This window comes from Vigna unguiculata, chromosome 7 (genome assembly GCF_037176805.1).
Source record: "Vigna unguiculata cultivar grain cowpea cultivar isolate G323 ecotype 2 chromosome 7, ASM3717680v1, whole genome shotgun sequence".
Lineage (NCBI taxonomy): Eukaryota > Viridiplantae > Streptophyta > Magnoliopsida > Fabales > Fabaceae > Vigna > Vigna unguiculata.
In genome coordinates, this window is record NC_140798.1 from 35892626 (window position 1) to 35915020 (window position 22395).

General features: G+C 29.0%; 1 protein-coding gene across 1 annotated transcript; it reads left to right on the top strand.

The window, feature by feature from the left end:
* The first annotated feature begins 17058 nt into the window (after window positions 1-17058).
* On the top strand, window positions 17059-18307 carry LOC114192320 (protein EXORDIUM-like 5). The gene has a single exon (XM_028082010.2). The coding sequence runs from the start codon at window positions 17132-17134 to the stop codon at window positions 18200-18202; it is 1071 nt and encodes a 356-aa protein (XP_027937811.1). The 5' UTR covers window positions 17059-17131; the 3' UTR covers window positions 18203-18307.
* Window positions 18308-22395: the final 4088 nt, after the last annotated feature.

The window sequence follows — 22395 nt, forward strand, 5'->3', positions numbered from 1 at the left end:
TTTGAAGTTCCAAAAAATGCATCGAGTTGTTTGTCTATATTACTGTGGAAGAACAGTGGTTGAATTATATCTGTGTTTGGGTTAATATGTGTGTAGGTTTGTAATGATTTCTTCAAACAAAAATAGTTCCATTAGCAAATTCTTGTTTGGTAATCCTGATGAATTTAGGAAGTGGGTTTTTAGTAAAAGAATTTCTGAACAGCTGAGTCTTGAACTTTCATATATGGATATTCCATTACCACTGTCTTTGAGGTTGGGTGGTTGATTTCTGAGATGGAAAGCAGGGATAGAGCAGTCACAAGGTCTCTGTCCCTATAAAGGAGACAGGGGTGAAACTTTTCTTTTATAAAATTTATTCATCTTTTCATTAAATTTTATCAATAGTATTTAAACTAGTATTCATGTTTTTATGACTTTAATTAGTAAGATCACAGTTTATGTTTTCATCAGACTAGTAGAAAAGCAGGTAAGGTGAGAAGTGTAGTGATGTTAGTGACAGCAGCAGAGGAAGCATAAGAATGAAGGTTTGCGTTTTTTGGTTTGTTATTTTTATTATTTTTTTTCCTTTTTATCTTTGTTTCCAATATTGCCCTCATCTCATTGTTTCATACCTTTTCTCCTTCCTTCTGCCGACACTGGTTTCCATTGCCGTGCTCGACGGCATGACCGCCGTGAACATAGTATGTCGCCACCGTCGGAGTTGTTTTCCGGCAGCTGCGATTCATTTGTTTTTTTTCCTCTTTCCTTCTCTTGTTTCCCGCTTTCTTTTTGTTTCAAACCAGATATGGAAATTCTTACCCATACAACAATCCAAGAGAAATTGGAAAACGAAATTATTATTTACTACTATTAATATTAGTATTAATTATTAAACTCACTAGCACGACCTTGCGAGACGTGAAAGGGAAAATCGGTGGCGGTGCTCTCTTCCCACGACGGGCCACCGCCAACAAAAGGGTTGCAGGTAGTGACGTTGTGGTGGATGAGTTGGTGCCGTGATGGTTATTGACGTTCCATCTGGGTCGACAAGGGAGAGAGAGAAAGAGAAAAGAGAGACTGGGGACAAAAAGGGAAATGATGGAGGAAAGAAAAGGTAAATTTAATCTCATCCATTAATCAAAAAATTAACAGATCTAACGGAGAAAATTGTGTCTCTTACCGTGCGACATACGGAGGGGTTTCCCACCCTAGTATCTTATCCGTCTTCGAAATGAACTAAAACAGGAAATCCGTGAAGAACAACAGAGACTACATTAATCTATCACTTATTTATATTATTCTGTATATTTACAAGAAAACGGAGTTTTTATATTTATGACATTATAAAAATATGAAATATTATTAGAAAATTTGATTCTTTGTTAAAAAATATATTGAAAATTGATTGTCCCGTTTCCTCTAGATGGAAAGACTAACGGGTGATTGTATTTATGGTGTATGATTTTTCAACCAAAGTGGTAAAAGGAAAACGCTGTGAACGGATGGAGGGCCCACAGTAAAAAAAGAAAGGTGAGAATGCGTGAGGAGGTAAATTAAGCTAATTTGACTGTGACTGGTAATAATGGCATATTATTCCACTTTCTCAGTCTGTGGGAACACAGGGAAACTGCTTTCAAATGCAGGACACGTGTCTACCATCACATTTGGTTTGCCTTTTGAAAATAGTGAATTTAAATGTTTTCATATTTTTTTTACATTATTAAAAACCAATCATTTTTAAATTTTTGTTTTTAACTAGTAATGTAAATAAATATTCTTTATGGCCTTGTCAACAAAAACAAAATTTAATATATAAGACAGGGATTTATGTAGTTGAAAATTAAACTAGTTAGTGAAACCTCGATACTCTCACAAGTCACACCACTTCCTGAATTATTAGTTTTTACCACGGACCACGTTTTTACTCTTTTGCCCTCATAGACTACATTAGTTCAAACACCTTGGTGAAATGCTCAATTTATTTTTAAATATTGGGAATTTTTAGAAGCGGATTTTTTCTTTCTTGCATAAAGAACCAACTTGTGTATACAGTTAATAACAGTTTTATCTATTTCAAACATATTTAACTATATTTTATTTCAGTTAAACTAAGAGCTATAAACCTTTCCTTAATTACCTTTGTCGTATTTATAATTAAGACATCATTGATTGAAGGAGAAAAATCAACCTATTTTTACTCCACTATTACTTGTCTTTTGGTCTAAATCCTAACCATGATCGAGTATGACTTTCATGGTTCATCATAATTAGTGTTTATTCTTTGGAATAAACTCCTTTAATGGCCTTTACTAATAGAGAGTGGAGGGAAACTTAGCTTTTAACCAATCCAAAATTTATACCCAACCTAATTTTGATGGTTAATTAGTTATATTTGTTAGTATTAAATTTAGATTATCTATCGTCTTTGTGTTCTTGTTTTCACACCTTTTAGACTACAAACATATTTTTAGCTTTATTGTTGTTTAAGTCATAATCGAGTTTCAAATTATTGAATTAGAAATTTAAGGCAAGATTATTAAGTGTGAGTTTATCCTTCAAAAGAAACTAAACAATTAGTATCACTTTTACATCTGGAATATCACTGATTGAAGAGACGTGAAATGTGGGATATCATTTTTCAACTCCAATTCATAATAAGCAAATTTATTAATTAACCATGTACAGTAGTCAACTTGTTGTAGACAAATTAAATCTAATAAGTAATTATGTAAAAGAAAATAATTCATTAATAAAAGGTAAACTTTTGACCATAAGAACATAGAAGATGTCGCATTCTTATTGGATAAAGTAGTTACTAATATATTGAGATGCAATCTCAATGTTAATTTTTTTTAAATGTTATTTTTTTAGTTTAGTTTTTTATCACCTCAATGAAATGTATTTATTGTATTAAATTTTACTCCTTGTATTTCTTTTTCACACCTTTGTATTATTTTTATTACATGCGAAATTCAAACTTTGAATAAACAATTTTGGAATGGAATTTAAAACAAGACTATATCCATTTTGAGTTAACATTGTACTTTGTTTGTGTATGTATGTAGAAAATACAATACAATACGAATACGAATAAAATTGGTGTCAATGATTGTGGTGGGCCTGTGTAATGAATCCACTGTGCTATGCAAAGACATAACATACGTACCCTACAAGGTAATATTCTAGAATTTGAAAAAGTTTATAATAGGTTATTTATTTTTTCTTTAAAATGGGTAAAGCTAATCACAAAGTTGTCAGAGATATTATAAGAAAAACTGTGGGGTCCTCTCTACTCTCATCTCTTTTGTGACACCTATTCCCATCTTTATTATATATTAAAGTAATTAATTAAAGCTCATTTGAAGAACAACTAATATACCTAGGACAAAACTTGCACCCCATAAAAAAAAAACATATATATATTTTTTTTTTAATTTTAAAAAATAAAGTAAGTAATCTCTTTGATATTGTATCGCCGAAAATTTTAATTTTGGAATTATTTATTAGATCAAGCTTAAAGTTCTATCGAATTTAATATAAACTGAGATGTTAGGTTCATCAAATTATTAAGTTGTTGAGGATGATGATTAAATTTAAGAAATCCAAACATCATTGAAGTGAAAAAAAGAAATTAAAAGTATCTAACCAACTAAATTTAATCATATATACATAATATTGTAGGAATTTAAAAAGAAACATAAAACAAAAGATATATTTATATAGATAAAAAAAAATTGATATGTTTACAAAACCCAAAAGTATGTTCAACCCTAATAACAATAGAGGGTGGATTAAATCAAGCTGTGTAAGTTTTGTCCTTTAGATAAAATTTATTATATTTTCTTAAATTTACCAATCACGCTCAATAAACAGAGAGTGTAATATATTCATTAGCGATATTGTTAAAGAAAAAAGTCATTTTCCAAATGTTTTATACAATTAATTAATAATTGAGTTAGATCCCACAAAATTTTTTAAAAATTATAGAAGTTCTGCAATCATAATAAAATTTAGTTAATAATTAAAAATTGTGTTATGAAAATGTTTGAAAAGAACATTTATTAATAAAAGTTTTTTTTTTCTTTTTCAAATGTAATAATGCTGCATTGATGTCAGAAGTTGACATTTAAGCACCTGATTGAACAAATTATTTTTTTTTTCTCTTAAAAATGTTTACAGAAAAAATTGTCCAAAAATGTTTAGACGATTAAGATCTTAATTAAGTTAAGTATTTTTTTCTTAATCAGTTTCATTTACACCTATCATTGAAAAATCAATCATCAATATTTATTTTTTTAATTTGACGATTAAGATATATTATTAACATTAAATAATTAACAATCAATGATTAAAAAAATAGAAATACATAGTTTTATAAAAGTATTACTTTTTATACCTATTTCCATCATTAACTTTAACAAAATTAATGAATATATTAAGTATTTGTGCTATGGAGGTCAATAAACATTTATTAGTCCACTTTGGTGCTACTTGGGCCAGAGCCCATTCGGTGCGCAAGACTTTGACTAATTAATGTTGTTGGAGAATGGGAATCAATCACTGACTCATCTAATAAAATACCCTATTATGTGACAAAAAATTGATGACAAATTGGAGAAAGAACAAGGACAACCAAAATTAATATTACCCTCTCAATTTCTAGCATCTCTTTGATTTCCTTTATAGCAATTGCATTTACAAGTTCTTCAAACATCTGTAAACCTAAATCACCATTGCAATTGGCAAAAGACAAAGCTGTTTAATCCCTCATTCAGAAACCCTAACCAATTAGTTGCATTTGGCGAAACATTGCTTTCTAAATGCATACAATGAGTGAAACAGAGAGAGATGGTAAAAACTTTTCTACATGTAATTTTTTGTCAGTAGAAAATGGTTCTTTCACTTCTGAGTTTTCAGATATGATGCTTATCGTGACTCTGTGAGGAAATTAAATGCTTACTTGTTTAGTATATATTTGTGCCACTGAATCATATTTAAAATATAATTTTATTTCTTCTTAATTTCTCTCCTTGGATCTGTCTTGACACTGCTGAAACTGAAACAGCCATTGTTGTGTGTGATGAAGCAATAATTGTGAAGATGCAGAAGGAAATGGCAAAAGATTCATTAAATTGTTGAGTAGAAGACAGCTTGCATCAGAGCTTTAGGAAATGATGCATCACAGAAATCAGAGAAAACCAGAAAGAAGTAATGATATTAGCCTTGGCTCACTTGGATCATGAGCTTCACCACATAATGCTTACTTTTAAGTTTTGCCTTCTTTAAGCTAAAGGAATCCTAGAAACCAGTGGTGTGATCTCAATACAATAAATGACAGTTGCAGATGGCAAGTAAGAAATTCAGAGGGTCTTGCCAGAATTAAAGGTAATAAACATAATCAATACTTTATATGCCTTTCTTCATAATGATAAAGTTAAATAAAAAAAAGTTCATCTGAAATAATAGATAAAAGAATAATGTTTTGGAGAAAACTTGTGGCTGTGGCATTATTGCACAGAACTAGTGCTTCTATCGTGGTTGTTTGATTGCATTGTGCCCGATACATGTTTGTCAAAATGAAATAACCATTTTGTGATCATTAGTTTCCTAATTAAGGCTTATCAATGGCTACTTTATTTTCCATTTCCTCGGGTTCATAAGGATTTATTTTCAGTTGGTGGGAACATGCCAAAGAAGCAGTCATGTCACGATGACACAGACCAGAATTGTTTTGTAGCAGCAACAACTGTGTTATACAATACTATGTGATTGCCTTTTCGGGTACTCGTAGTGCCACCAAGATTTTGTAAGATAACAATGTTTGGAGTATTCAACACACAGAACTAAACCAATTACCTGCTATATAATTGGTTCAGCTTCTAATTTGTCATAATGGGGGCATCATCGTCTAGTCACTAGTGGGTGTTCTTTTTTATTGAGGAAACTATTCTTTTGAGGCACTGCTTCGTTGGTGCTGAATTCTAATTGGTTCATCTGATTAGTATTCTACCGTGTGAGGTGTTTCAGCCAATTATTCAACATTAAACTTAACATAGGTGGGTTCAAATGCCTTATGAAGATCATTTCTTAATACCCTTATTTTATGTTATTCTTTTCATTTGAAAGCAACTTAACAAAGTAGGAAGAGATTTTGGTGAACACAGATTGAGATTAATTTTAATGTGCTCTTTAGCAGAAAGAAATGATGATGATTGATAATAGAAAATGAGAATTAAGCAATGTTTGGCATGAACACTACAAAGTTAAATATTGTTTGCGTTGTCCAAAGCATCCTAGATTTCCCTTCACTGAGTTTGGAATCTCAACAATAAAATTTGTGATCCTGCAGCAGTAAAATAATACTTCTTCCCACTTATGCCTCTGATTTGATGATGACCACTTTACCTTTAAGTACTTTAACTCAAAAGTTCAATTATTAAAACTAATTACCATGGTACCCCACCCATCATACAAAAACAGATATAGATAAGGACAAAAAAGAGGTGTATTTCCCTTGAAAAATTTATGAGTGTAATTTACTAACTGCAAATATGTATACATATCTTTGAGGTTATAAAAACACAAACCATATCAGCGTATAAAAATCTATAACATCAAGAAATAGTTTTAATTAAAAGTCAAGTAATAATTTTATGATAATATGAAAATGAAATGTTATAAAAAAAATACTGGAATATCTAAGCTAATGCAACAAGGATTTGCAAATGAAGAAAAGCACCTACTACAGAAGCATTAACCAGCAATAATGATGTCAAAAGCTTTAGTTATGATGTAAAATCAATCCATCAACCAGTTGATAAGGGAAAACAAAGTTAGCATAATTAATATTGCGAAAGATAAGAATAAAGCATGATAATATATTTTTTCTGTTTCATGATTAACAAACAGATAAGTGGTCCACATAAGATTACCCTTATTTTGTTTTTCTCATTCACTCCCTTAGTTTGTAGCTGGCTGGGCCATGTTCAAGAAAATGATGTGAAAAGCTAGAAACTGTTATTAACTATTATGTATACAGTTTTTAATACTTTTATTAGGCAATTAAACAGTGTTAAAGCACACTTCAAAACAAGGTTATAACTTACTGACACAAGCCTCAATGTTAGAAGAACCAGTTTATATGAAAAGTTTGATCGTCATTGAGCTCTACAGGAACCCTAAAATCATTACTTACACCTGCAACCAAGCTGACACTGTGCAACAACTATGTCACTTCTGAGTAAATATAAGAGATGCCTAAAAAACTGGGTACATCTGTAGTAAATAAACCCACTAAACAAAAATTGTCAGAATATAATAGTAAATGAAACCACAAGGGACAAAGCCAAAGAATGTATAGTGCAGTAAATTTATTATTTCAACACTTTTATTTAGATCCTACGATATTCAAGAAGTTAAAAGAAGAGGTTTAGCAGCTTTTTATGGCTGCTTGCTTCCCACATGGATTCCTTTCTGATGTTTGATAAAATGTTGAAATTTTAAACACTTGTGCAGTGTTGAGACCTTGACACTATCTAACACAACCAAACGAAATGAAAATGGCTCACCACAGTTAATTTCTGTCTTACATTGTACAATTTAAAGTACTGTGTATTGCATTCCTCTTAATATTTCAACCTTTTTGAAGACGGTACTGATTTAAAGTACAAAATCTATAGTAGGAAATAATGGTCACTTACTTTATCTATCTTTCAAACCAACTATTGCATCAATTATTAACCTGAAAAAACCAGCATCTTAACGTAATGAATTAAACTAGTTCTAAAATGGTGGCAGTACTCCGTAGTCGTCTACTTGCTGGCAATGTACACAAGCTGACAATTTGAATAGTGTAAGTTATGAAATGTTAGCATCGGAACATTGTGTAACTATGGTCTGAAAAAATCATATGAAATTATCTTATCTATGCTAGAATAGACTATAACCTGACTCTGATATCATTTTAGAAGTGAGTTTTAAACCTAACTTAACCTTACAAACTCAAATAAGATTTGCACTTTATTTATATATTATAAAATTGTCTTATTTCTAGTGGATATGGACTTTCAACACACATGTACTTACACACAAAAAAAATATGATATCTTTCACAATTTATTTCGGAATTATAAATCTAAAAGGAAAAATAAAATGTAACCAAAGGTTATACAAGTTGCTTTTTATTTGAATATATTTTCACTTTTCACCCAGACAAATAATATATTTTTTAAAATATTGATAAAATTTTAGATTATAGGTTAAGGTTAGAAAAGCATTTTTTTAAAGGTGTTATTAAAGTATGTTTATCAACTTTTTCTCCCTGCTTTTTGTTTGTTTCTCTTCAATAAAATGTCTTTAGTTTTTATTTTTTTCATCTATTTTCACTCGTCATTTTTAATTTTCATTTACCCTGTTTCCCCCTCTTTTCAAAACAGCTGATTTACAATTGCACTACTGAAGAAGCCCAAAGCCCATTAGCCTGACCCACACTTCATTAGATTTCCTTGTGGGCTTAATATTCGAATTGTAGAAAAGGTTTTTGTTTCCGCAGTTTCACAATTTCTTTATGCACCCTCAAATTTTCAAAAATGACATTTTACCTTTTGTAAAAGTGATTTTCATGTTACTTATTATGGAAATTCTTCAGAACAAGTTTTTCAGACTTTTCAGAATATGATTTCCAGAAAAGATCTTCCAAAATAAGATTTATGGAAAGGGTTTCCAGAACGGGATTTTTTGAATGTATAAAATGTATATTGGAACAAGGTTTTTAAAGCGTATATAATATATCTTGTAGAAATATTTTTTAGAACGAGGTTTTCAAAATATATGAAAGGATAATAATATTTTGATTTACTTTTAATTTATTATTTTAATGATTTTTTAATTATATATTTAATTTTTTAAGTGGTGTAATGTGATGTGATAATCTAAAAATAATTGAAATGATAAGTTAAAAGTGAGTTAAAAAAATAAATTAAAATATAATTATTCTATATTGATGTATTTGGAAAAAGCTTTTCAAAATGAGATTTTTTTTCCACAACAACTTATATTTCTCTTCTCATCTTGTGGAGGGTTTTTCTCTCTTCTTCGTTTCCAATGGTGGTGACAATGATGGAAGTGGATAGTATAAGAAGGTATTTTACTTTTTGTTTAATTAATTATTTAATTTATATTTTTGTTAAAAAATATCAAATTGATATTTTAATTTCTCTTTAATTTTAAGTTATTTTCAATTTGTGAAAAATTGATATAATTATTTATTCTCCACTGTACAAACAATATGGAAGACATGATCCACATTCAATTTGTAACTTTTTCTATTTCATTTCCTTTTTGCAAAAAAAAAATAAAATTCAAGTATCAAATAAAAGTCTCAATTTTTATTAAAATAGATCAATGTTATATTTTTCCAAATTAAAACCACACTTTATTTTTTTTCATAAATCTGATGTAGTTATTTTTATTAAAGTTGATTTTTATTAGATATTTCTATAAATATTTTAAAACTAACTTTAACTATATTAATGAATTTCATTGAATAAATTAATTTTAAATAAATTTTTATTATGATTAAATGATTCAATTTTAAATAAATTTTTATTAAGATTAAATGAGTTATTTCGTCGTAATTTATGGTTAAAATAGTTTAAATATATAAAAAGTATCAAATTTATTAATATGGATAAAAATTTTAGATATATAAAAATTTACATATAAAATTATTAATTTAACAGGTTTAGATAAATAAAATATATTTTAGTTAATAAAAATATTTTTAAAAGTATGTTAGAGTTTGTTTAAATATAATTCTATAAATATTTAATTTAATATAAATAAAAATTTTAATAAAAATGTCAACATAAAATTTATAAAAAAATCATTTCAGTTTAGAAAGAGATAGCATTGTTCAAATTCAAAAAAAAAATTAAATTGAATAAATTTAAATTTTAAAATTAAATTGATATTCTCTCGCTAACTTGATATTCTCTCGCACACTGACAATACCATAAAACACAATTTTGACATGATATGTAAAAAGAAATCCAAAAAGTAAAAAATAAAAAATAAACTGTAAACTAATAGTGACATTCTCTTTATTACTATTTGTACATATAATAATAAAAAAATAACTTAATTACGTCAATTCTTCACAAAAACTAAATTAAACTAAAATAATAAAGACTAAAAGATAAATTAAATCTAATCTTTATTTCTGTTGTCGTAAATGGGAGTGCAAGAAGCGAAATTTCAACAAAATCTGAGAAAAAGACCCAAAGATTTGTTAATGTAAAGCCTATGTCCGAAATAGAATTAATAAGTGGGTTGTTAATGTAACACGACATAAGATTGTAGAAGAAGTGGGAGGTGGGGGAAGAGATGCAGGAGTGACGGAAGTTAGAACAAAAAATTTAGAGGTATAGATTTGTTATATATAATTTTTTTAATTAAAAAAAATATTTATTTTTCTTCATTTTTTTTATTTAAAACAAGCAAATATAGTAAAACTCAAAAAAAATATATTATATCATGATATCAAACTATGAATATCATTTTATATAAGTTATTCGTACCTTATCAATTTGATTTGGTGGACATTGTCAAATTTGAGGATGTTTTTCCGGATCGCGTTCTAATAAATTTTTAAATTTATTATATATAACTTTAGGAACTTAGAGATTTATTTTTCATTGTCATGAATTCTTGGTTCTCATGATAAGTTTAGTTAATATATATGCATTTTTTTTCATCTTTATCACAAACCTTCTTCTTTACAAGAAGAATCAACTTTTTTACTCTTTATCATAATCTTTCTAATATAAATTTATCACATCTCACCTATTTAGAAAAAAGATAAAATTTATATTCACAAATCATAATTATCACCATTCAAAACATAACAAAACTCAGTAAAAAGCAACACAGTATAAATTAAAAACTTAAAATAAAATTACCATAGACAATCAAAAACACAAAATCCCTAAATTTCATAATTAAGGGTTATAATAAATTGGGAAAAAAAGTATAACTAGGATTCATACCAATTTCATAAAAGAATCCATACAATCATAATTAGGTTTATATTAATTTGGGATAAACTTAATTTGGAGAAACATCATAAAAAGAATCATAAATCTAATATACATAATCATAATAAGATACTAACCTTATATGTGACAGATCATGCGAGGATGTATACTTCAATCTCAATCTATGTATTCCCCAACCTTTATTTTCCAATCTATCTCTTTGTATTTATTTCTTCTCACACACTTTCATGATAATTTACACAGTAAAAAATATCCTATAGTAAAAAAGAATCTTAATCTCTTTTATAAATCAATGTCTTCATTAAATTTGTTATTTTAACTTTTATTATAATTTTCATAATATAAATTTAATATAAATAATATATAAATATAATTTATATATATATATATAAAATAAATGCAAAAAAAATTTGGGGAAACCGTGACTCTCCTTTATCATTACATAATTACCAGTGACAAGAGAGATGAGGGAAGATAAAAGATAAAAGAAAGATGGATGAAAGTGATATTTAATATATATATATATATATATATATATATATATATATATATATATATATATATATATATATATATATATAAAGAAATTAGGATGAGAAAAAGAAAGAAATTATGAGAAAATACTCATTTCTCATCTTCATTTAATCTTAGGTGGTATATTTTAAGTGATTTTTATTTTTTCATTCTCAATATTTCAAAATTAAGATATCACCTCATGTTATAAAAGAAAATGATCAAAATTTAATAGTCAAAATATCATTTTCTAAATAAAAAATCTGTCAATAAAAGTTGGCTTCTTTAGCATAAATCCCAAATTCCTTTAAAGTGTGTCTTGTTTTATGCTAGAAATAATGAAAATTTATCTGATGTGATAACATTTGATGTTATAAAATATAGATGTTTGGTAATCACCAGGTAAATTGATTTTGATAACAAAAATTATTTGACTAAAAGAATAAAATGTTACTTTTGCACTGAGTTGAAAAGCTTACGGAATTTTATCTATAATAAACTTACTTTAGAATAAAAAACATGTAAACATAAATTATTTCATTTACAAACTAATTATAACCAAAATCAACATAGTAGAAAGGCATTTTCTTTTAAATTGATTTTCAAATGTCAATCCACACAAAAGTCAGACACACTTTATAAAGTATTATTACAGAAAAAAAGTCATAGTTATGAAAATAAAACAATGAGATTGCAAGAATATTTAAAATCATAACATCTTGCTGATATTTTTATGTGATGAATAAACACGAGTCAAAATTTGCACACTTAAAAATAGAAAGGATTAAATAATGATTACAAGCAATTTGAAGTCCTGCTAAATAAAATCAAATTATCTAAGAGTTGTAATCTTCCTAAATCTCAAACCTATTATAGGATGTGAACACTTTTGCATAACCAGGGAATCTTCCTCGGAACAGAGAGGGTCATGATCACCCAAATTTTTAAAATTTTTTAATTATATATATATATTTAAATTTTTTTAAATTCTTTTAAATTGTAGGCATTATATTTTGGAAATTGATGAAAATTAAATAGTGTATCTATTTATTTTATAAAACATAACATTTAGTATTAATAGATAATAAAATATAAAATTAAATATAATAAATAATAAAAATATTTAGGTTTAATTTTCTTTTGGTTCATGTTTTTGTCCAAAATTTGACACTTTATGTTAATTACATGAACAAAGTAAATCATCCATATTAAGAGTTTCAATTTTAATAAAAAAATTAATTGATCTGTTTCACGAAATTTATCGTAAAAAACCAAATTGTATCAATTTTTCAATAATCAGGACCAAATTGAAACTAAAAAAATTGGATGACCAACCTAACATTTTTAAACGAGAACATAAATCAAAAGATTAATTAAATCAAATATTTATTAAGATACTTTTTTTTCTTCTCATTATCTTTTTAGTTTTTGACAATTATAATCATTTCTCAATATCATATGTTTTCTTTCTGCTTTTGAAGAAAAAAAAGAAGAAACAAATTCATTATTTTTGTTCTCATTTCTTATTTATCCTATTTGTTCTTGTCTTTTGTCTCAACAATGAAAACATTATTTTGTATCTCATAAACTTTTTGTATATTTATTTTTGTATGAATATAGAAGAAAAATAAATAATATATTATGTATTTTTTCAAAACCGATTTTTAATTTTTAACTGCGACTTGACTATAATATTTTTTCTTTTAATAATTATGCGTCTCAATTATAAAAAAAACTATATAAATTATTTTTTCATATTATTTACAAAAAAAATATATTGATAAAGAATGAAAGAATAAATTCATTTTTTTTAGGAGTGATAAAAAAGAAAATATTGATGAAAAGAAAATAGACTCTACTTCTTCACATATTTTGAAGTATTATATTAATTATCAATTTAGTTAGAAAAGTCATTTTTTAAAACATTAATACTATTGATAGAATATAATAATCTCAAAATTATATTATTTTGGTTTCTCCAATACTTTTGGTCAAGATCCATTATTGCATAACACATATGTGACATTCTCTATCTAGTGCACTAGACAAATATGTGATCCAATACTCACAAATGTGGCATGGTTACAAAACTTACAACTATAGTAGTGTTAAGAACTTTGACCATATATTCACTTAAAAAAATAAATTACGTAATGTTAAGTGATTAGTCAGTAAATTATATGAGAAAATATTTTTACATCACTCATGCATTATGGAATCAATAATATCAATATCAGTCAAACATTGCTCTGTATCAAAGTATCATGATTAACGTATTAGGACTTTGTTATATGATTATTAAAATCAATCATGTTATTTACTTTTGTTAGTAAATCTATTTGTTTTTTATACATAAAAGGATCACTCTTTATTTAAATGATAATAAGAATTCACATAGTTCTTTTTTTAATAAAATTCCTTTCTCATTTTTTTATGGTACGAAAGATAGGTTCTTTGAGAGCTATGTCGTGGAGTTCTAATATGAGAAATTCAATTCAAATTCAAGATATAGGAGTTGTTTTGTCATTATACTTGATCCCCTTATGATGTAACAAGTTATTGTCATGTTGACCCAAGTGAAGACCCTTTTCGTGTTTCTGTCATGTTTCACTTCCAAAAAAAAATATCACTCTTGGATAAAATATGATACATTCAGACTTTACTCCCAAAAAACAAATACAAATTTGTTTTATGAAAAAAGAGGAAATTATAAACCAAACCTTTTATGTATATGAGAAAAAGGGAAGAGTAGAAACACTAACACATTTTAAATGAGATTAAATCTTTGTTGAACCAAGCTCATCTCCTTGAGCAATATTTAGGATACCAAGTTTACACATTGCATATATTAAAAATAGAATTGCAAGCAAAATTTTACGTATTAAGAATTCTTTGAAATTAAGCCAAATTTGAAAATTTTGAAAATTTTGAGAATTTTTTTGGTGTTTGTGTTTTGTCAACATTTTACAGGTCCATAAAAGTAAATTTGACCGAAGGTGGTGTAATTGTGTTTTCTTACAATATAAACCTATATTGTCATGGATGTTGTGATATTGAACCCAAAACCTTTATTAAAGAGGTTTATGCAAGACGAGATATGAGCTCTTGTCTAAAATATTTCTTTGGACTCCAAGCATATCATTATCAACGGGGAATATTTGTTTGTCAAAATAAATATTTTCTTGCCTCTTAAAGGATTTTTTTGGTCCCCTTGGTTCAAAACTAACTCACATTCCTTCCATTAAAACAAAGGAGAAATAATAATGATAATTTACATTTTTTTTTCATTAAAATCTTTCCCAAACCTCTAATTTAAGTAAAATATTATTAGATACTAATTACAGAACCAATTTGGACTATTAGACATTCGAGTTTGTGCTTTTCAAATAATCAAATGAATGCTCTATCTTCTAATTTCCAATTTCCAACAGGACCGTATGTTGTTGAACTACCCACTATAAGACAAAAATTATTCTTTGTAGTATTTAATAATATCCTCTAGACCATACCATAAGCATCTTGAACCAGAATGCAATATGAAAATTATTCGGATTCCATGTTGGAAAATATGGCCAATGGCATAAGAAAAAGGATAATAAGTGCTGCAGAGAAAAACGCGTATGCAATTAAGTTATGGTGCTGCAGAAACCCCAGAAATGTGATATACATTAGAGTAAAGTTCTGATACGTACATATGAAAGGCTTCATCATTTTATGCTCTATACAGAGAGACCCTCGAACATCAAAACATGACCTACAAATTAATATAACCCTGTCACTACAGAGCTGTGTATAGAATATTGCACCATGTCCCTATATATACAAGAATCACCCTACTATTATTGGCACAGATAACATATACCACAACGACCTGTATATAGCTGGGTGATACCGAAAGTAGCTTTGAACTATTGATGCGATTGTGAAAGATCGATCAATAATTTCGGACCCTATTCAATATGAATCAATATTTTTCTGTTCTTTTACTTCCACAGCCAGCAGGGCAACTTCAATTTATTAGCCTCCCTAGGAAAAGGACAAAATATATAAATTAGTGAAAGCCTCCATTTCAGTCCCCAAAAATACAAAAGTGTCACTATTTTAGTTATTCACACAAATTTTACATCAATCTCACTCTCTCGCATCAATGTAGTAGTAGTTCTCTGGTTTTGAAAAAAAAGGATAAATATAGAAGAATAGAATTAAATATTTAATTATCTGATTAGATGATCTCACAAATTATTTATTGTTTGATCTTTCTTTATCAAACATTCAAAATCAATACTCTCACCCAGGATCCTACGTCCCACTCTGCCAAAAGACACCCTTCGTCTTGCTGTCAGTATACCGAAGAAAGATACTGATGGCACTTTCCATGACTGGAGAACATAATTGATGTCAAATTATTTATAGAAACAAAGTGATGACACTTGTTTCTTGAGTTTAAAAGACTAAACTGGATTTAGTTCATTAATTATGATCACCATGTCATATCAGAAAAATGGGCCAGAAGTTTGTTCGGAACGTACTGTGAGTGAAGTTAATTATTTTAAGTGGAACCAGCATGGTGGTGGGCACCGGGCACCACTAACTGATTCCAGATAAGTTAATGATTTCTTTTAGACAAGGTGCACGCCGTGACTGAAGGACAAATTCAGCAGTAAGCAGAAATTACACATGTATGGTATCAATTGTCAAGGAAACACCAAAACAAACATTGGAAATGGCGATGAATGTGGAGTAGACAAGAGCTTTAACGTTATCAAAAGGGAATGCTTCTGGGTTTTCTGCTAAAGATGGAGCCCAAAAAAGCTTCCAAGATTCCAAGCTCTAACATCTCTGAACACTCCCAGAAGTAAATGGAAATCTGAGGCAGGGGAAAATGTGAAAACAGAAGCTAAAGTAAGGAAAGGAAGAAGAGAAAGAAAGGTTGTAAGTTTGTAACCCCACTTGAGGCATTCACGGCGACTCACTCCTTTGTCTCCCTGTACCATGCACGTCTGCAACTGCCACCATCCCAACATGCCCACTTCTTCCCCAACACCATTCCCGTCACCTCATAACTTTTCACACCCACCAACCAAGTTCCAATCTTTTCCATGGATCACGGCCATGGCTTCAAGTTTCAACTTCAAGGACGTACTTTCTGCTGCAGACCGACCCCATCCTCCATCCTCCATCCTCCATCCACCCCACAACACCAAGCTCAGAGAGTAAAGTAGTAAATAAAAGAAGTAACAGCCAAAACAAAAGTGCCACACTAGTGAGTAAAGTAAAGCAACATAACATGCCTACTGTTATGAACGAGAGAGTAAAGTAAACTAGTAAAAGTCCTAAAAGGGTTAATTAGTCAACAAGATTTCGAAAACAAACAGAAACAAAAGTGAAAAAAAATAGTGAGAGAGAGAGATGAAAGAGATATTTATGATTGATTTTGGTGAGAAAAGTGCGCCCACACATGGCAGCTGTCTCCAGCCCATGTTCCCTCCTTCTCTTGAAAACCACTTAAATATCCTTCTTACCGTATTCACTCTCACCCCCATCACACACCACTCCTTCACTCTTTTTCTTTCTCACTTATCACCATGCCCTTATTCCCCAACTTCCTCCTCTCCCTGTTCCTGCTAATTGGTGTGTGCAATTGCAGAACTACAACAAAAAATGAAGAGTCGCATGTGCAAATGCAGACACAAACCCTTAACACAAACCCAACTCTCTTCAACCCGCAGGTCCCACCCCTCCGAACCCTCTCTTCCTCCAAGCGATTTGAGGGGTCCTCGGAGTTCGTGAAGCTCAAATACCACATGGGTCCGGTGTTGTCTTCCCCGATCAACATCTACCTCATCTGGTACGGCAAGTGGCCCCAATCGCAGAAGCTTCTCATTAAGGACTTCCTCCTCTCAATCTCCGCCTCCGATCGCCGGGTCGCTCCCTCTCCCTCCGTCTCCGACTGGTGGCAAACTGTCTCTCTCTACACCGACCAGACCGGCGCCAACATCTCCCGCTCCGTCTCCATCGCCGGCGAGTACAGCGACCTCCTCTACTCCCACGGCACGCAACTCACGCGCCTATCCGTGCAGGATGTAATCGCCACCGCCGTCCGCGCCAAGCCCTTCCCCGTCGATCATCGCAACGGGATCTACCTGATCCTCACGGCCGAAGACGTCACCATGGAGGACTTCTGCCGCGCCGTCTGCGGCTTCCACTACTTCACCTTCCCCTCCAAGGTCGGCTACACCCTCCCCTACGCCTGGGTTGGGAACTCCGGCAAGCAGTGCCCGGAGGTGTGCGCCTACCCCTTCGCCGTCCCCGGGTACATGGGCGGAGGTGGCCCCGGCCACCTCACTCCGCCCAATGGCGACGTCGGCGTCGACGGCATGGTCAGCGTCATCGGCCACGAACTGGCTGAGCTCTCCTCCAATCCCCTGGTGAACGCCTGGTACGCCGGCGAGGACCCCACCGCACCCACCGAGATCGGTGATCTCTGCGAGGGCCTGTACGGAACGGGTGGTGGAGGTGGTTACATCGGGTCCGTTCTGAAAGATGGAGAAGGGAGAACATTCAATCTGAACGGTAGAAACGGAAGAAAGTTTCTGGTGCAGTGGATTTGGAGCCCCGTTTTGAAGGCTTGTGCTGGCCCCAATGCTTTAGATTAAATTCACTTCACACATTGCATAGTTACTTGGATTCCTCTTTTTTTCTTACTTACTATGTATCATATCTGATGATGCTCTATCATTTTATTTTATTAAATTTTTTCACTTCCCTGCTCGAAAGACCAAATTCATTCATATTAATTTTTTTTTCCACCGTTTGAATTCACTCCCTGAGCTAATTAAACTATGCCCAGTGGATTCTGCTATGGTTCTCATGCAGAACAAGAAGGACTCGTAGTCTTCTCTGACTAAATAAAATATTCATTCTTAATCATAAAAATATCTAAAGCCAAGAAACTATCTACAGCACTGTACACTTATAATAATTGAATGCTGATAATAAAATATAGACACTTTTTCAAATTAGATTTTTTCGTGATGGGAATATCACTGTCGCAGATATCATCTGATAACTAAATTTGTTGAATAAAAGTTATATGCATCGCTAACCTAATTAATCTATTATTTCCGTATTATGAGTGGCAAGAATCTTAAATAGTTTGGTCGTGAGTATACATAATTGTACGAGACAGTGGAGTATGAAAGTAATTTTTGTAACTGGTTTAACATGTTAGTCTATAGTTAAATGATTTGGTTATGCAATCATCCACAGTTTTAATTGCATTCGTGGTGCCAACCTTCCCCTTTCCACGTTTTGATCATAAAACTTGGATGTAAACTGGTTGTTACCTCTTAAAATGTTGGTTACTGTATCAATTTCTTTAAAAGAGAAAAGAAAAAGCAACCTCAAATTTTGTTATCTCATAAACTGTTTCAAGTAGTTGAAAGAAGTAAAAGTGATTTATGAGTAACTTTAAATTGAGGTTGGAAGAGTATGTTGTTATTGATAGACAGAGATTTGGTAGAGTGTAGTTTGTTTGTAGTAATGCAAAAAGAGTAGGAAGAAGAGGAAGCACCCACTTAGACAAAGGGCAATGATGGTAGTAATTATGTTTGTTTGTGTTCCTTGATTGTAGGTTTTTGGCATGTTTAGTTTTGTGGTTTTGACATTATTGGATTGGATGAAAAGGGTAGAAGAAATTTTGTTGGAGAGAGGTAGGAAATGGAAAGTGGAGTGGGAGTGGAAAAGTGTTAGCAAATTGAGGCCCACGTTTGCTGTAAAATTTGTTGTTCACAGCTAATCGCATGTCCCACTCATCTTCCAAAAATATTCATTCACATTTCTGGCTGTAATTTATTTCAGTTTCAAATTTTGGTGGGTACTTCTACTTTATTAGTATCTCACACAAATACTTTGAAACACCACACATTTTTACATTTCATACTATTCTTTGTCGCCTTTCATTTTTTTTATAGTTATTTTACACTTATCATTAATATTATATGAATTTTTTTTTCCTCAAATAATATTTTTCCGTTGATATTCGTATAAACTTATTAATTAATAAATTACTTTTTATTTTCTCCTGTAAATTATAGACTCTTATTTATTTTATTAGAAATAAAATAAATTTATAACATATATATGTTTTATTTTCAAAATTATTCTATGAAATTGAATAAAGTTTAATGTTCATTATTTAAAAATATTTTCACTCACATTTTAAATTAAAATAATTAGATTGTTTTATTTATAAAAGTATGCAGCTGGACACATTCTATGTTATCCATTTCTTTCAAAACATTTTTATCGTTATTTATGTTATAACCATAAAAAGAAATTGTATGACAAACTTTGTTATTTATGTTATAATTATAAACAAAATTTTTATGATAATTTTTGACAAAATTTTTCGAAAAATTGACACCAAATATTTTCCTTTCCTTTTCAAGTCACATTGAATTTTTTTTTCACAAAGTGTTACCAGGTCGATATTATTAAAAGTATTAAAAATACTTTTGTCAATTTTTTTTTTCAAAAAAGTAAATACCAATAGTATTTTTAATGATATTTTAATTAGATGTTACTGCAAATAATTTATTATCTTTCACAGTCACAGACTTGTAAAGTAGTTGGACACGTTCTATGTTTTATGTGCCTCAGTTTCTTTTTTATTTTCAGTGAGAGCTTCCATTATACATCTTTTTATTGTATATTCAAAAGGTACAAGTAAGATTGCCTCCTACACTAGTCTTGTAAATTATTTTATTTGTAATTTTCATACTTTTATATATAATTTATCGATAAATTAGTGATGTTAGAATAGTATCCTAAGTAACAAACTAGCTTATAAAATTAATAATTTCTAATGTTATTAATTCTAGTTGTTACAATTTCATTTCGTTGTAGGAAATATTGTTTTTAAGCCATCTTACTCGTTAATTGGAGTTGTAGTTTTTTATTTCATTTATTAAAATAACATTGAAAATTGTTATAATATATATATATATATATATATATATATATATATATATATATATATATATATATATATATATATATATATATATCAAGATGCTATATAATTTACAAAGCATCATATATTTTTATATTTTATATTCAATCAAATTACTTCCATAAGAATTATATATTTAGTTGGATTTTAAAGAATTAGAAAATTATTCTAATCGATAGTTTTGGGAAAGACATATGCGATGGATTTGGTTTGAATACTTTTTAATAAATTTTAATAAACGAAATTTTGATTAGCGTATATTTTATTTTTCTTTCAGTTGAATTTTGTTTTATTCAATTTCAACCAATGAATCTATGAATGAACCTAATTGGGAGTGGACATTTTTTTCTTCTTCTTTATAAGCCTTAGTTAGATATCTTTATATATATATATATATATATATATATATATATATATATATTGTGTCTAAAGCATGTCAATCCATCATAAGTCATACAATTATTTGTTTGATCTCAAACCAAGTATAATTAATTGATTAATTTCAATTATGCTCATTAAAAGTTCATTTTAATTAAAGTCATCATCAACTTAATCATAAAGACTTCATTAGTGTAGTATCAATTTAAATATTATATACCCAATTTTAACTAAGACAATATCAATTTCAATTGAAATATCATTAGTGTAACTTTAAAATCGAGCATTATCATTTTAATCTCAACGTACTATCAATTGAGAAATTATTGATTCAACCTTAATTATAAGGTTTTGTGAACTTAACTTTAATTGAAACATTGTTCACTTAGACATTAGTTAATGGATTGTGGGCTTAATCCCAATCTACATATCTTCGATTCGACTTCTACTAAAAGTATTCAAGCAATCATTCTTCAAATATAATATCGATCAAAGACATTTTTTAACCCAAGATATAAATTTTGCTTTGGTTTTGTTTATAGATATGAAATAGATAAAAATGTTAAGCATAGTTCACTGACAACTGATAAAATTATTATGCATTAATCATGTTGGAACAACATTTGAAGGAATAAAATAATATATTTAAAATTTATATATTTAATTATTTATTATTAATATAAGAAAAATATATATAATTTAATATTGAAAAGTATGTCTTTCTTTAAAAAAAAATTATAATTTTGAAAATGTATTTAATATGAAATTCATTTTAAATAAATTATTTAATATCATCTCTTTCCTAGAATATTAAAATTAAATTGAGAGTTAAACATTCTTCGACGAAAAAAAGTAAAAAACATATTAAAATATTAAAAAAATATAAATATTCAAATATGAAATACAAAAAATATTTAATTTACATACCTAATTTGAACATAATTTAATAAAGGTACTAATAAGATAAAAAAAATATCTTGAAAATGTGAATTGGTTTCATGATAAGCCTAATAATTACAAAAAAAAAAAGACTATAACTAAAATAAATTTATAAAATTAAAGACTAAGAATTATATATATATATATATATATATATATATATATATATATATATATATATATATATTACTTAATATATTATGAATATTTTAATAATTTAAACGGGAATGAAGATGATGATATGAATGAATATTAGGATAGGATGGGGATAGGGATGTGAATGGGGATGAAAACTAGACATACATATTTATCCTCATTTCCATACTTAATGAAATATCGAATATTATTTGTATTCATACCCATCCATACTCAATTAATACTGAAATAAATTCAAACCAGAAAAACTTATTTTTCATCTTCATTCCTAACCTTATCTCTCCACAATAAATATATAAGTATAAAGTTCATTATTTGAGTTAGAAAATATCTATTTGAATTAAGTTGAATTCAAGTAAGATT